At 52.9% G+C, this 15,017-nt stretch overlaps 8 protein-coding genes across 8 annotated transcripts; 5 read left to right on the plus strand and 3 right to left on the minus strand.

The window, feature by feature from the left end:
- Positions 1–540: 540 nt before the first annotated feature.
- SAICODRAFT_95498 (uncharacterized protein) lies at positions 541–2,256 on the plus strand (the record flags this gene model as incomplete). The annotated part of the gene is made up of 1 exon (XM_019171978.1): positions 541–2,256. Exon 1 carries the CDS (start codon positions 583–585, stop codon positions 2,254–2,256), a length of 1,674 nt encoding a protein of 557 aa, XP_019022502.1. The 5' UTR covers positions 541–582.
- A 242-nt stretch (positions 2,257–2,498) lies between these two features.
- Positions 2,499–3,230, plus strand: SAICODRAFT_20756 (uncharacterized protein; the record flags this gene model as incomplete). The annotated part of the gene is made up of 4 exons (XM_019166319.1): positions 2,499–2,530; positions 2,588–2,642; positions 2,699–2,840; positions 2,893–3,230. 4 exons carry the CDS (start codon positions 2,499–2,501, stop codon positions 3,105–3,107), a joined length of 444 nt encoding a protein of 147 aa, XP_019022503.1. The 3' UTR covers positions 3,108–3,230.
- A 158-nt stretch (positions 3,231–3,388) lies between these two features.
- SAICODRAFT_95501 (histone-fold-containing protein) lies at positions 3,389–3,999 on the minus strand (the record flags this gene model as incomplete). The annotated part of the gene is made up of 3 exons (XM_019171979.1): positions 3,389–3,458; positions 3,519–3,736; positions 3,837–3,999. 3 exons carry the CDS (start codon positions 3,997–3,999, stop codon positions 3,426–3,428), a joined length of 414 nt encoding a protein of 137 aa, XP_019022504.1. The 3' UTR covers positions 3,389–3,425.
- A 915-nt stretch (positions 4,000–4,914) lies between these two features.
- On the plus strand, positions 4,915–5,784 carry SAICODRAFT_9044 (uncharacterized protein; the record flags this gene model as incomplete). Its single annotated transcript, XM_019171696.1, has 2 exons — positions 4,915–5,398; positions 5,459–5,784. 2 exons carry the CDS (start codon positions 4,915–4,917, stop codon positions 5,782–5,784), a joined length of 810 nt encoding a protein of 269 aa, XP_019022505.1.
- Positions 5,785–6,278: 494 nt separating this feature from the next.
- SAICODRAFT_9045 (WD40 repeat-like protein) lies at positions 6,279–8,004 on the plus strand (the record flags this gene model as incomplete). The annotated part of the gene is made up of 2 exons (XM_019171697.1): positions 6,279–7,673; positions 7,726–8,004. 2 exons carry the CDS (start codon positions 6,279–6,281, stop codon positions 8,002–8,004), a joined length of 1,674 nt encoding a protein of 557 aa, XP_019022506.1.
- A 325-nt stretch (positions 8,005–8,329) lies between these two features.
- Positions 8,330–9,860, minus strand: SAICODRAFT_83319 (putative argininosuccinate lyase). The gene is made up of 2 exons (XM_019171310.1): positions 9,763–9,860; positions 8,330–9,712 (listed from the first exon to the last, which is right to left on the minus strand). Exons 1-2 carry the CDS (start codon positions 9,802–9,804, stop codon positions 8,345–8,347), a joined length of 1,410 nt encoding a protein of 469 aa, XP_019022507.1. The 5' UTR covers positions 9,805–9,860; the 3' UTR covers positions 8,330–8,344.
- A 284-nt stretch (positions 9,861–10,144) lies between these two features.
- On the plus strand, positions 10,145–11,731 carry SAICODRAFT_36439 (SSrecog-domain-containing protein; the record flags this gene model as incomplete). The annotated part of the gene is made up of 1 exon (XM_019168500.1): positions 10,145–11,731. One exon carries the CDS (start codon positions 10,145–10,147, stop codon positions 11,729–11,731), a length of 1,587 nt encoding a protein of 528 aa, XP_019022508.1.
- A 219-nt stretch (positions 11,732–11,950) lies between these two features.
- SAICODRAFT_155670 (WD40 repeat-like protein) lies at positions 11,951–14,858 on the minus strand. Its single transcript, XM_019165576.1, has 4 exons — positions 12,637–14,858; positions 12,508–12,583; positions 12,181–12,453; positions 11,951–12,042 (listed from the first exon to the last, which is right to left on the minus strand). The coding sequence occupies exons 1-3, from the start codon at positions 14,686–14,688 to the stop codon at positions 12,308–12,310; spliced, it is 2,274 nt and encodes a 757-aa protein (XP_019022509.1). The 5' UTR covers positions 14,689–14,858; the 3' UTR covers positions 11,951–12,042; positions 12,181–12,307.
- Between the last annotated feature and the right edge of the window lie 159 nt (positions 14,859–15,017).

The following is a 15,017-nucleotide window of genomic DNA, read 5'->3' on the forward strand; positions in this document are numbered from 1 at the left end:
CTGTTTTCGTCCTGTAATCTGGGGAGCATATATGCGCAGGCCTATTCAGGTCCGACCCCCCCCCAACTGAAGTGGCCCAGGTCAGCCAATCATTTGCGGTGGCTGGTAGCGCGGGCAAACAATCGAAGCGATCGCGAAGGAGGACGGTCGAGATATTCACGGACAGGCTCCTCAAGAAAACGGCATTCATTCAGAAGACTTAGCGACGTATCCTTTGAGGTTCAGCGAAGAAAAGAGACTGGTTTTCGAGTACTCGCTGCAGGATCTGAACGCTTAGTCAAGATACCCGTCAATCTTTGAAAGGTAAGTTCGGGCGGCGAACGCGATAGTCACGGCGGGAAGGCCTTTGAACGCGGCGATTTATGCTGGCGAGGGAACGTATGGGACGGTGTGAGCTTTGAGGTCGCGTTCATGGAGTTTCCCGTCGAGTATCGCCATACGCGTCTCCTAATCATCCTGGACCGTTGCTGACATATCACCAGGTAGTTTTGTATTGAGGTTCGCACAAGGAGTTTCCGCATATATCAACAAATCTACGATCGGCTGTGCCAACCTAATACTTGCAACAACCTCATACGAAAAATGTCCGCCAATTTTAACACCCCGGACTCTCTCCGCCTGCCTTCGCAGCGCTCACATCATCTTCGCGCCTCCGGCGACTTTTCTGCATTTCAGTCACCCTTGTCAGCACGGTCTGCGCGCCCAGCATCTGAAATCTTCCTCGCATCGACGAGTCACCGCAATGCGTCCCGGGCTGGAGCTGGCGGAGCGATGTCACCCCCACCGGCAGATGACCCTGAATCACAGGCTATGGACCAGTGGCTTCAGGATCTTGCTCACTATGAATCTACTCTCGAGGAAATGGCGGCGGCATCATTGGACACCAACTTCAAGGAGGAGCTTTCTGCGATCGAGCAGTGGTTCCGCGTTCTCTCCGAGGCTGAGCGGACAGCTGCTTTGTACAGCCTCTTGAACGGCACCACTTCCGTGCAGAAGAGATTTTTGATCCAGGTTCTGAGGGAAATGTTGAGAAGCGACCCCATGAGTCAACTTCTCAGCCCGGCGAACTACGACAAAGACGTGATACAGGGTCAGCTCTCTGCTGCTATGTCCGGACTCAGCATCCCGTCGCCATCTCTTGCCTCGCACCCCAACCGCAAATCTACTGCTCTTGATGCCTCGACTGTGTCGAACTTGTTCCCGGATGCAGCAGCGGCTATTGCAAAGGAGCGCGCCCGCCTTCAGAACCGCAGATCCGTTGCGTTCGATCACCCTCAGAGCCCATTATGGGGTACTACCGGTACGCCTACTAGCGTCCGTGCCTCAGAGATCATAAGACCGAAGAGTGCGGATCTGACTGGCGGATGGCCCACCAGCGCCAGCAGGCTCTCTGCTTCCGCTCAGAGCCCTCGAGTTATGTCCGGATCATTCGTTCCTGACTCGCCTTTCGGTGGTCCTTCTGGTGGTTCATGGGCAAGTATGGTAAACACCCCTCTTGTGCCTATGTTCAGCCAGAGCACTTCCTCGCAGTCCGCGACTACCAACGCGAATGCGCTCAGGGAGGCTCTGGCGCAGCAGCAACAGCAGGTCTTGCAGCAGCACCGACAGATCATCTTGGACTCTGATGTCCGCAAGTTCCGTCGTGGAGCGAAGAGCCCTGCGCCTAGCACTCCTGGATCGAACGCCGGTGCCTACGCTGGCACTCCCACCAGTGCCACCAACATCGTCATGTACGATGAACACGGTCGTTTGACTGCCTTGCCGCAGCGAGCACCGACGAGCCCGCTCCTCTCCGGTCAGCGTCCAAGAAGTCCCGGACTTACGAGTCCTTTGGCTTCGGCCTACCCCACCACCGCAGGCTGGACTGTACCAATTGGTATCCAATCCCCTCAAGCCAACGGTTTCCTTGCCGCCTTCCCTCCTTCGTCTCCGATCCTCGGGCTCGACGCCGCAGGCTACCTTTCCGACCACTCCGGCCGTTCCGTTCACCGCAACGGTTCTCAACGCCGCGCATCGTCCTCAAAACCCCAAGAAGACCCAACTAACCCCGAGCTTCTTTCCGATTTGTCGGCATGGTTGAGAAGCTTGCGACTCCACAAGTACACCGATAACTTCACGGGCCTGACATGGCAGGATATGGTTGAGATGGGTGATGCGGAGTTGGACGCGATCGGTGTCAATGCACTTGGTGCTAGGAGGAAGTTATTGAAGTGTTTTGAGCAGGTTAGGGAGGCCAGGGATAAGGGAGAGCTGTAGGGGATGTAACCCTGAAATCTCTACGAAGGGATGTGAAGTGATGTTTGTTGTTAATCTTTCGTGCGTTGCTCTGCTGGGACAGGTAGCTTCATAATCTTCAATTGATATTCCTATGATTCTGGTTCTTCAGCTCCCTCTCAATCTCAACTCCGAATTTTGCCTGGCTATGGCGTCATTGCTTATCTCACATTTACTGCTGTGTGCAAAGTGTCCAATACAGAACACCAACCCTAACCAACAGCATGTCTGCACAGCCTGTATACCCCCGAGTATCGTAAGAAGAAAACCATGAAGTGCATGCAACTGGCGTGCCAACGTTATCTTCTTGCAGTATCGCATTCTGCACACAATGCAAATGGCTCCTGCGAGCGGCGTGGTATGCTCAGGTCCGCCCCTTCGGATCCTCCACCAGTCCTTGCGCTGAATTGAATCCATACGGCAGGAACTGATGTCTACATTCTCAACGGACATTGGGGAGGTCGCACTGCAACCTTCGACAGGCGGCACGTTTATCGTGACACTCTCCACCGGACCCAATGAAGATCACCTAGTATGGGATCGGAAAGCTGAAGGAGGATTTCCGGGTTCTTTAAATTCCCATCCAGTTCAAAAGTTGGTCGCTAATTTAGTGAACAGATTCGAAAGATTTGAAGAAGAGGATTAGGAACGTCATCCAACCTGAGCGGGACCTGGGACACGTTGATAAGCATGGATCTGCGGAAGGGTTGGGTGCTGCCAAAGACAAGAAGGAGCCGAAAGAGAAGATTGAGTCAGCGGAGGGTGCGGTACAAGAAGATGCGGAGACTGGGGAACCGGCGGAGACGGAGGAGATTTGCCTGGATTGTCAGTGATCATCTAAAAGGAGCATTGACTCCAGTTAGTACAGCATACACACTTGGGCAATGACACAAGTCAAACCCAATTGCGAAACAGATGAGGGAGATGTTGACAATACAAATTCCATTGCACGTCACACATACAAATACATGTACGCGTTACTTATACTTATAAAGTGAAAAAACACAAAGACGCCGCTCGCCGCAATCGCAGAAAGTTAAAACACCGTAAGAAAAACCCAGAAGCAATGAACCCCTTTCGTAGCCTAGCCAAATATCCTCGTCGTTATCACCCTCCTATCTTCAATCCAATTCGCCATTGATAGCAGGCGTTTACTTGGAGGAAGAAGAATACTTGGTAACAGCCTGTGCGTCCATCGTTAGCCTCTATACACGGAGTGAATTATTAGAAAAGTAAAGACTCACCTTAGTTCCCTCAGAAACGGCGTGCTTAGCCAACTCTCCAGGCAAAATCAAACGAACAGAAGTCTGGATCTCCCTTGAAGAGATGGTGGACTTCTTATTGTAAGCAGCCAACTTGGAGGCCTCAGTCGCGACACGCTCGAAGATGTCGTTGACGAAAGAGTTAAGGATGGACATGGCCTTGTTGGAGATACCGGTGTCGGGGTGGACCTGCTTGAGGACTACACGTATCATCGTTAGCCATCACGTTCACGAGCGGACACGGACGCAAAAGACGCGTTTGATGAGTCAAGTGCGCGTGTAGAAGTAGATTTGACATACCCTTGTAGATGTAAGAAGAGTAAGTCTCCTTCCTGACCTTGCGTCCCTTCTTCTTCTCGCCAGGAGCAGCGACCTTCTTCTCCTTCTTCTCGGCGGGGGCCTTTCCGGCGGGAGCCTTACCGGCGGGCTTCTTCTGAGCAGCGGGGGTAGTGTCGGCGGCCATGTTAATAGATGTTATGTGTAAGTGTTGGTGGACGAGGGAGGGAGGGAGCGACTTATAGATGAGGTGACTTGGAGTTGGGAGCTGTGGCTGGTGCGGCCCGTGTACGTACGCGTCGACGAGGTTCTGAGTGGGAGGTGAGTTCGTGTTTGTAGGGTTGATTCTGAGAGGTAGACGCGTATATCGTATCTAAGAGTCATGAAAACAGTTTTCCTTGAGCCTGACATGTTGATCGAGACCAATTGCGAAAAGGTTGTTGGGGGTGACCTGAAGAGGAAGCTCGCACGCGTTCGGGAAGGGAACTCTGGAAAGACCGTCGTCACGCCGACAACTCAATCGCAATGGATTGCAGCATTCATCCGCGAGCCAAGCTTAAGGTTCCCTGAACTCAACCGGCTCTCACTCTGAAGTCTTCTATGAACTTCGATTCCCTCCGAGAACGGCCCTCTGCTGCTTAATCTCCTGCTGAATCTAGTATTGCGAGCGTCGGGACGGGTGACAGCGAGAGACCGCCATCTACTGCATTCATCCAGCTGATAGAGTTGAAGTTTAACACATTTCTGCTCCTATATGCTGTTTTATGAATTTCGAGCCTCGACCTGCAATCAATTCTTGCCTCCTTCATCTCCTCCTTTCCTCCCTTCCGTCCAACCTTTCATGAACGCACAGACCTCCTCTCAATCGCCCACCCCACCTTCAATCTCTATCCAAGGCCCCAACGATGCATAAACGTACCCCGTACTCAATCGACACTTTATATGCTCATGGTATCTCCTCCCTTCCCGTTCGTTCTCGGCGACTCAGCTTTGTGTGAGCCCAGACGGTCATTAAGGTTGCATTTCCACTCAACACACTCTTTGATACTTGACAGGCGCCTTTCGAACAAGCGAGATGATGAAGATGAATGTCATTCTTTCAATGTTTCTCATCTTTGCAGCATTTTCGTCCTGCGTAACCTTTGCTTCTCCAGCTCCTGCTTCATCGACGCTCTCGACATCCACCACCTCCTCATCCTCCTCAACAACCTCCCTCCTCCCCTTCGACGCCAAGCTAGGCACAAACTACACCCAACCCTCCTGCCTCGCCTTCCTCTCCTCCCTCCAACAGAATGCCTCCTTCACATCCTGCCTCCCCTTCTCCTTCCTCCTTACCTCAACCTCCTTCTTCAACATCGAACGCGCGGGCGCATTCGCGGTCAGCTCGGCACTCGATCAAGTCTGCTCGGTTAAACCGGATAAATGCAGTGCGGTTCTGGGGGAGTTGGAGAAGGAGCTGGAGGTGGAGTGTGAGGTGGATTTGGGGAGGAGGCAGCCGGTTGCGGTGGGGGTACAACAGGCGTTTCAGGCGTGGGAGGTGGAGTTTGTTACGGGGTGTTTGAAGGATCCCACGACGGGGTCATACTGTACGTCCGCCTCCGTCTCTCCTCCATAACCTACATATATGCTAACAATGCTACCCATAGGCTTCTCAACAGCCATAACATTCACCTCTCCAGCGGACTCCTACCTCTACTTCCTCCCCCTCGGCTCGACATACCCCGGCGGTGCAAGACCCACGTGTTCGAATTGTACGTTGATGGTTGTGGAGACGTATGATAGTTATGAGGTGCAGGGTGTGGATACGGTGAAAGGGGTTATTGGGATTGGATGTGGGGATGCGTTTTTGGATGAGGCGGGGAGTGAGAGTGGGATGGGGAGGTATTCGGTTGGTGGGGTGGGAAGAGTGGAGGTTAGGGGACTTTGGGCAATTGCATTGGCGATGTTTATTCGAGGGTATCTCTGGTTTTGACTGGATATGGGGGGCCGAAGAGGACGGTGGAGCACGGGAGCGATACCATGCATTTCACGACGATCTCTAAACACATACCACATATATTTCTTCGTTATACTGATTACTCAACAACCGTCATCCATGTATAAACCGAGCGACCCGTTAATGAAGTCTCCGTTGGAGTTAACGTTGGCCCTCTGCAAGCCTTCAGCTCAGTGAGTGCGTCGTGCCTGCGATCCCATACGCTCGATTACGAACCAAACAACAAAATAAAACCAGAGACGAGCGTTGTCAAGGCCGTCATATACCCCGGTTGAGCTCTGCTGAAGAAGCGACACGCGACTTACGACGTTCTTTACCAGTATCCAGCTTCTCCGTGGCGATTGTGACGTTTGGTCCTTTGTTTGGGTAGCACCACCCCTTTCTTGCATCGACATACGTACGGCAGCAGGCAGCGAATAGTTTGACCCACGACAAGCGAGAAACCCTAGAGGGGTTTGCGACACATACACATGTTCGACCCAGAGTTTGGTCGTAGAGCACGGAATGCATCATCCTCCACCGCTCGTGAGGGCTCCCCCGTTCGTCCCAGCAGTGCGATGTCAATAGACGGCTCCTCGCCCTCCTCACCAACGAAACGGAGAAGAGGCGGATATGGGGATAGATTCATCCCGAATCGCCAGGGCGTGGATTTACATGCTGGGTTCAATATGGTCGAGATACCGACTACACCGACAAAGACGAAGAGACGGTGGGCGGGGAGTGGTCCACAGGGCGAGATTGATGCGCAGAGAATTGAGGAGGCGAATCAGACTTTCTCGACGTTGTTGAGGAGTGAGTTGTTTGGGAAAGACATACCCGCCTCCTCATCATCAATGGGGATGGGCGGGCATGGAGGGGGTGCCATGGGGGCGTTGGGGACGAGTCCGAGTAATGCCGGGTTCGGAGGTGCGTTCGCGGATCCGCGGATTGGGATGAAAACGCCGCCGCGGAGTACGGGTGCGAGTAGTGTGGTGAATGGGTATGGAAACACTCAGCCGTCGACACCGAGTTCGAGGAATTTATTTACGTATATGAGTCCGCGGAAGAGGAATACGCCTGATGGCCGGAGTCCCGGGTATAGGGGTGTTGATGATCCGACGCGGGATATCTACAGTTTGAGTCCGGTGCGGTTTGATTCTCAGCAGTTACTCTTGAGTCCGAGGAAGCAGACGAGGCAGATTTCGAAGGTGCCGTATAAGGTCCTCGACGCACCGGATTTGAAAGATGACTTCTATCTCAACTTGGTGGACTGGAGTTCGGAGAATGTCTTGGGTGTTGGGCTTGGGTCTTCGGTGTATTTGTGGGATGCGACCACGGCAAAGGTGAACAAGCTGACAGATCTGGCGAATGGGGAGAGTGTGACGAGTGTTTCGTGGATTGGGCGTGGAACGCATGTCGCTGTGGGGTCGAGTAAAGGCCAAGTTTACATCTTCGATGCGGAGCGTCAGAAGCGGTTACGGACGATGACGGGGCATACGAGTCGTGTGGGTGCTCTGGCGTGGAATGAGCATATCTTGTCCTCTGGAGGGAGAGATCGTGCGATTTTCCACCGTGATGTGCGGATACCTGAACACCATATCCGCAAACTGACGGGTCACAAGCAAGAAGTCTGTGGACTGAAGTGGAATACCGAGGATGGTCAACTCGCCTCTGGAGGTAACGACAATCGACTCTATGTCTGGAACCAGTTGGACGATACACCGCTGCATAAGTTTACGGACCACGTCGCGGCTGTCAAGGCTATTGCGTGGAATCCGCATCAGAGGGGTATTTTGGCGAGTGGAGGCGGAACCGCGGACAAGAAGATTAAGTTTTGGAATACCATAACCGGGCAGATGATCAACGAAGTAGACACCGGCTCTCAGGTAGTTCTTTCAAGCTGAATCCTAACGAGTCACGCTAACGGTGGACGTACAGGTATGCAACCTCGCATGGTCCAGAAATACCAATGAAATTGTCTCCACGCACGGGTTCACACATCACCAAGTCATCGTGTGGAAATACCCTTCTATGCAACAGGTCGCGCAGTTGACGGGCCATACGTCTCGCGTGCTATACCTTGCGATGAGTCCGGATGGACAGACGATCGTGACGGGAGCGGGGGATGAGACGTTGAGGTTCTGGAATGTGTTTAATAAGGGGAAGCCCGATTTCCGGAAGTTGAGTTTGTTGGATCCGTATACGAAGATCCGCTAAACAAAAGTGCAATCCTGCTGAGATGCTGAGACGATAGGAGAAAGGAGGGAAGATATGGGATACCCCTGCACTATATGCATTATGGCTGTTGTTTGATTATTATATGGGACGTCCGTGAGTGCAGGACACGGCTGGTTATGGGTGTTTGGGGAGCTTTGGTTGCTGTGCTTTTGCGTTCGTGGGACTATCGCGGTGTGTAGCGTATATCAGATTACTCTTTAATGATGAACACGTACGTATGACTGTTCTTGCGTGCTCTTGCAATACAGGCAGAACAGGAATCTTCAAAAAGATCTTCTATTGTATCATCATTAACTCCTCTTTTGTAACGTACATCTGTTTAGTTCACCTCCTCAAGAGACTTCTTAATACTCTCGATCTGCTCCAAGACACACTTCCTGCTCGTTCCACCCTTGGCGGTCCTCTTCTCCACACTGCTCTCAAAGTCGAAAACGTTCTTGACATCCTCCTCGAAAGCCGCGTGCAACTTCTTGTACTCCTCCAAAGAGATCTGGTCAATACCAGACAGGTTCTGCTCCTCGGCCAAACGGACGGCCTCGCCGGAGATGTGGTGGGTCTCACGGAAGGGAACGCCCTTGCGGACGAGGTAGTCGGCAAGGTCGGTGGCGAGCATGTCCATGGTGAGGGAGGCACGCATCTTCTCTTGGCGGATCTTAAGGGTGGAGAGGACACCGGTCGCGATACGGAGGGAGTCGGAGATGGTATTGACGGCATCGAAGAGGGGCTCCTTGTCCTCCTGGAGGTCCTTGTTGTAGGTCGATGGAATACCCTTGTAGGTCATCATGAAACCGCTCATCTGTCCGAACACACGTCCAGACTTTCCTCTCAACAACTCCAAGGAGTCGGGGTTCTTCTTCTGGGGCATGAGGGAGGATCCGGTGGAGTATGCGTCAGCGAGCTGGATGAACCCGAATTCGGCGGTGGAGTAGATGATCAAGTCCTCCGACCAGCGAGAGATGTGGACCATGGTCATGGATGCCCAGAAGAGGAACTCGGCGATGAAGTCACGGTCGGAGACGGCGTAGAGGGAGTTTCCGGCGATGCCGTTGAAGCCGAGCTGCTCAGCCAAGAAGTCGCGGTCAACGTCGAAGGGGTTACCGGCGAGGGCACCAGCTCCCAGGGGCAACTTGTTGAAGCGGGTTATCAACTGAGAGAGACGCTCGAGATCGGCCATGAAGGAGTGGGCGTAGGACATAAGCCAATGCGACCACCTGATGGGCTGCGCACGCTGCAAGTGAGTGTATCCAGGCATCAGCACATCCATCTCCTGCTCCGCTCTAGCAATAGTAGCCATCAAGAAGTCCTTCAAATACTCCATGATCTTCTCGCACTCCTCCCTCAACCAGATCCTCATGTCGGTCGCGACCTGGTCATTTCTGGAACGACCGGTGTGGAGCTTTCCGGCGATGTGCTTGCCGATGATCTCACCGAGGCGACGTTCGTTGGCGGTGTGGATATCCTCATCGGCGGGGTCGAGCTGGAAGGAGCCCGCTGCCCACTCCTTCTCGACAAGGTCGAGACCGCGGATGATCTCGTCGCGCTCGTGCTCGTTAAGGATATTCTTCTGGCACAAGGCGCGAGCGTAGGCCTGGGAACCACGGACGTCCGCGTAGTGCATCCTCTGGTCGTAGCCAATAGACTCGTTGTATTTGGTCATGAGAGGGTCGGTCTCGCCGGTGAAACGGCCCTGTGAGCATGGTCAGTGCTGATCTGGAGGGACAGGAGTACCATACGTACACCCCATAGCTTCTGCTTCGTGAATGATTGCTCGCCAGACATTTCCTTTGGTGGTGTTTACTTTGGGATTGACTCGAGTCGCTTCTTACAGTTGTCAGTCACCCGCAGTAACCTTACCTCACGGATCTGATCTGGAGCATGGTGTGGGGAGGAAGGCGTGGATGCTGAACATGGATACTCTCTGATATTGACAAAAGTTCTCTCTTAGTATTTCAAATCATATTCAAGGCCTTGTCGGCTCATTCCAGCGAGAATAAACGCGGTCTTATTGTTCATTAAGGGGCCCGAGGGCGACTGCCCGGCACCAACGCGTCGCCCAAATTCAAGTGCACAATTATTTCCTCAAACTCCTCCATTCTTCCCTCAGGGTCCCTCCGTCACGATGGTTGAGAACAAGATCACTCAGTTCGACAATATCTACTTCAACCTCTCCAAGTCGCACGGAAAGCTCCGACTTGCGTCGTCTGGTCTCGGTTGGAAGTCTTCCACTGGCGGCAACCCCATCACAATTGCCTCCTCCGATCTGAAACGTGCAACATGGTCAAAGGCAGCTCGCGGGTGGGAGTGCAAGTTGGTCTTGCGAAAGGGTGATTTCATTCGTATGGACGGTTTCCAGGAGCAGGATCACAGAAGTTTGGAGGAGGCGCTGAAAGATAACTTTGGATTGAGCATGGAGTCAAAAGAGCACGCTATTCGAGGCTGGAATTGGGGAAAGACGGAGTTCGATGGACAAGAGCTCGTGTTCAATGTGTCGCAGAAGCCAGCATTTGAAATTCCTCTCTCGACCGTTGCGAACACCAACCTTTCAGGAAAGAATGAAGTCGTGCTGGAATTTGCTCTTCCAGGCGATTCGGGTGACAAGGACGACGCTGCAGATATGGACGAGTTGGTCGAGATGAGATTCTTCGTACCCGGACAAGCCAACAACGAGGACGCTTCTGACAACGAAGCCGAAGATGGTGAACAAGTCGACGCAGCAACGGCACTATACAACGCTATCAAGGATAAGGCAGACATCGGCGCCGTCGCAGGAGAATCCATCGTCACATTCTCCGACACCCTCTTCCTCACCCCCCGTGGACGCTACGACATCGATCTCTACCCCTCCTCCCTCCGTCTCCGCGGAAAGACCTACGATTACACCCTCCCCTACACCTCCATCTCCCGTCTCTTCCTCCTCCCGAAGCCAGACCTTCAGCATATTCTCTTCGTCGTTGGATTGGAACCCCCGCTTAGACAAGGGCAGACTCGATACCCATTCTTGGTTGCGCAGGTGCCTGGTGAGGAAGAGAGCGAGGTGGAGCTCAACCTGGAAGACGATGTGTTCGAGCGTGAATACAAGGACAAGTTGCAGAAGAAGTACGACCAGCCCACGTATGAAGTCATGGGCTCGCTTTTCAAAGGTTTGACCAGCAAGAAGGTCATCACGCCGAGTGTGGCGTTCCGTGGTGCACACGGTCAGGAGGGTATCAAGTGTTCCATGAAGGCGAACGAGGGACACTTCTTCTGTCTCGACAAGAGTTTCTTGTTTGTGCCTAAGCCGACTACTTATGTCCCTATCTCTGACGTTTCATACGTTACTCTATCTCGTGTTGGCGGCGGCTCAGCGAGCAGAACGTTCGACCTTACCTTCACCCTCAGTGGCAGTAAGGGCGAGATTGCACTCTCGAATATTAACAAGGAGGAGCAGTCACCGCTCATTACTTACCTCAAGCTGAAGTCGATTAAGGTCAAGAACGAGATGACTGAGGATACAACGCAGTTGATCAAGCAAGCTTTGGCTGAGGAGGCGGACATGAGCGACGATGATGAGGATGTTGTCATGAAGGAGAGGGGTGCTGACGATGATGAGGATGAGGAGTCTCCTGATGAGGACTTCGCGGCTGACGATGACAGTGATGATGATGCGCTGGAGTACGATTCGGATGCTTCTGTGGCGGCAAGCAGTGGAGATGGGGAGGACGAGTAGGACCTAGGTACCAACGACATATAGGCGCAGAGAGCTACCCATGATATGATGAACATCATAATATAATTCACAATAAGACTGTGCGTAACTCAGCTATGGTATGTTTCCTTAAGCAACCGCAAAGACACCCGTAAATGACAAAATTTCGCCCAAAACCAAACTCCTCCTACAAGCCAGAATCACATAATCCTACAATTCTCCTCATCCAAATTGAGCGTAACCCCATCCGCCGCCTCGCCCTGCCTCACAACCCTAATCCTCCTCGCCAATGATGCCATCATACTTCTCGTCAAAACCGTATGCTGCATCCCCTTTTCGCACAAAGTCAATTATTAGCCAAATATCATGTATACCATCGAATTGGAGTGTACCTATATTAAATGATGTCTTAGTACATACAGCGTGGGAACGAGGGAGAGGAAGAGTCGATAAGACATGGGGAACGATACCTGTTGTCTGTGCATTTCATTTGTTGCGCAAATCTGGTATTCTTTGTGCAATGCGCGGCGTGTGTTTAGGCCTTGTAGACGGGGAGCAGGGGAGAAGAGCTTGACGGTGTTGTCTGTTGTTGTTTGGTTAGCATTGCTCGTAGGTTTTTGGTATGGGGTTCTGACCAATGCCGGAGACGGCGATCATGGGGGTGTATGGATGCCCTTGTGCCACATTGACGACATCGCCATCACCCTTGAGGATGTTCACGATTCGAGTAGTTTTCTTGTCCCCTGTACGAATATTGGGTCAGTTTCAAATACCATACTGGAGCGTGATAATCGTACAAATGAACAGATGTCCGTCATCAGACCCGCTGACGACGTACTCATCGTCTAAACCATAGAAGTTGACGTCTTTCACCTGCATGACAAGGTCAGCAATCACGGCGCCAGTCTGCTTTGTGCTTATCCTACCGTTTGCACATTACAGTGCCCCGAGAACCTCTTCGTCGGACCCACGATAGGAACCCCAGATTCAGGCTGCCGACCTCCATAAATCCGATCATCATCATCGTCTTCGTCGGCATCCTCATCCTCTGACGACATAATATCCCCTTCCCGCTCCTCCTCTTCCTCTTCCTCTTCCTCTTCCTCACTATCCCCGTCTCCATCCACGTCCTCCTCCAGATCTTCAGCTGCCGTACTCCGCCACGCCGCCATGAGAAAGCCATAATCAATCCCCTCCCCCTCGCTCCTAACCAAGCTCCTGCAAACATTCGTCCAGAACCTCTTCGCTGCATCACTCGGTGTCAGGGGCCGACTTCCTCCTTCCTCATCAACTGGCTCCTCATTCTCCGCTGCCAGAGGCTGCCGCGTCGCCATCCTAACAAAAGCCCTCGCCATATCCCACTCACTTGAAAACACCACCTCATCTCCTCTCACAATATCATATACCTCATCCTCCCCCTCGGGCGGGTATTCCGGTAACATCGGCTCTACAGGTAGTTTCGGATCCGCCAACCACCCCAGAACAGCGCGAATGAAATCATACCGCCAACTCCAGCCCTCTTGGATCGATAGGAGTTGCGAGTCGATGTTGGGTTGTGCGATGGTATGTGCGATGGCGCCGCATGCTCGAACGAACTTTAAGGCCATGTTGCGCTGGACGCGGTTTGAAGGCGGCGGGCCGGAGGTGAGGAGGGATCGCATGTCCTTGGCGATGTCGAATGCGAGATCGCGAGCAGCGGGGTATTCTGGTTCGGGGGCGAAGAGGGCTGCTCGAAGTGCGGATACGCGGTCAGGCAATGCGGAGGTATCGACGTAGTCGGGTGGATCAGCAACGTATGGCGGCGGACCATGTGAACGGGATCGAGGTGTAGTGGGATGAGCGCGAGAACTCGTTCGGCCTTCGCTTGGCTCCAGGAATGACTGCTGACTCAGTACTCCTACCTGCACCGTCGGTTCCTCCACATCCTCAGGCGATTCATCCCTCGGTCTCGTAGTCGAACTCTCTCCCACATCATCAACATCCTGACTCTGCGTCCTCTTCCTCTTAATCCCCTCCCCATTCGCCGGGCCACGTCTAGGTGCAGTCGACGTCCTTACACCCCGACTATTCGCCGCCGCATCCACCGGATCCCCATGGATATCAAACATATACACGAAGTCGGCACTCCAGCTCCCCACCAGCTCCCTCGGGTTTGCGTCGCCCAGCTTACATGCTGTAATGTGACTTCCTCTCCTTGTCATCTCCTCTCCATTTGGCGAGAATCTCCTTACGCATTGAGTTGACCGCGTAGGGGTGTACGATAGATCACCCCACTCTCGCCGCATATCTCGTCCGATCATGCGTCTGTCGTGTAAGAAAGCTTGTAAATGCGCACCGCCGACAACGAAATACTGAGGTTGCTGTTTCGACAACGTGATTGTATTCAGATCGATTGAGGACGAACGGTAGGAGAGGAGGGGTGGTGCGCATTCGCGATCTGATCCTCGTTCACAGCGATGTTGTGGTGCTCTGAGATCAAATTGCCGTACGTCGCCATCTTCGGAACATGTCAGGAAGGTATATGGCGAGTTCTCGCAGACGATCCTCTTAGCCCGATCCTGATGACACCGGAAGACTTGTGACGCAGAGCTCTGATCATAGGATCTGGGTCCATCATAGTCGATATCAAACACCCGTACTTCGCTATCACCAGCACAGGACACGAGTGTTCGGTTCCCAGTATGCGGCATGAACTTCACACTGAAGATGTTCTGTGTATGCCCAGTTTGAATTACCTTCTTCTGCGCAAAGTTATTCGTTGCATCCCAGATGACAATTCGTGTATCATCCGATCCAGACGCCAGTAACTCTCCGTCGCTTGACCAGGTTAATGCATTCACACAGCCAAAGTGTCCTTCGAGTTCAGCCTGGATGTCCAACCGCTCCACCCAGCTTTTGGCTCCGTATATGGAGTGGACTGATCCAATATCGCCGTTTCCAATGCTCTCCCTTGTCAACAACCTCTTCGACAATTGCATCTTCCTTCAGTGCGATTTTTTGGGGACGGTTATGTCGGTGTACGTACGCTGCATTCGGCGGCGTGCCTGTGCAGCTTCGTTACGTTGCCCGACGCGTGTAGCATTTACCGCCCGGGGGAAGATCCAAGCGCGCAACTTCAGTTATATGTGCACCGAGCAGACGGCTTCACTTGGGAATGACAGGTTCTGCCTTACACTACGTTGTCACCGAAATTCCAACCTTCATATCCTGCGTTCGTCGACGAGAAGTGTTTCACCCGCTCTCGTACTCGCTGGCCATGGCACCTCGGCCTCGACGCATGCATCTCTTCCCTTACCCTCTTCTCGTC

Source organism: Saitoella complicata, assembly GCF_001661265.1.
Source record: "Saitoella complicata NRRL Y-17804 unplaced genomic scaffold SAICOscaffold_20, whole genome shotgun sequence".
NCBI lineage: Eukaryota > Fungi > Ascomycota > Saitoellomycetes > Saitoellales > Saitoellaceae > Saitoella > Saitoella complicata.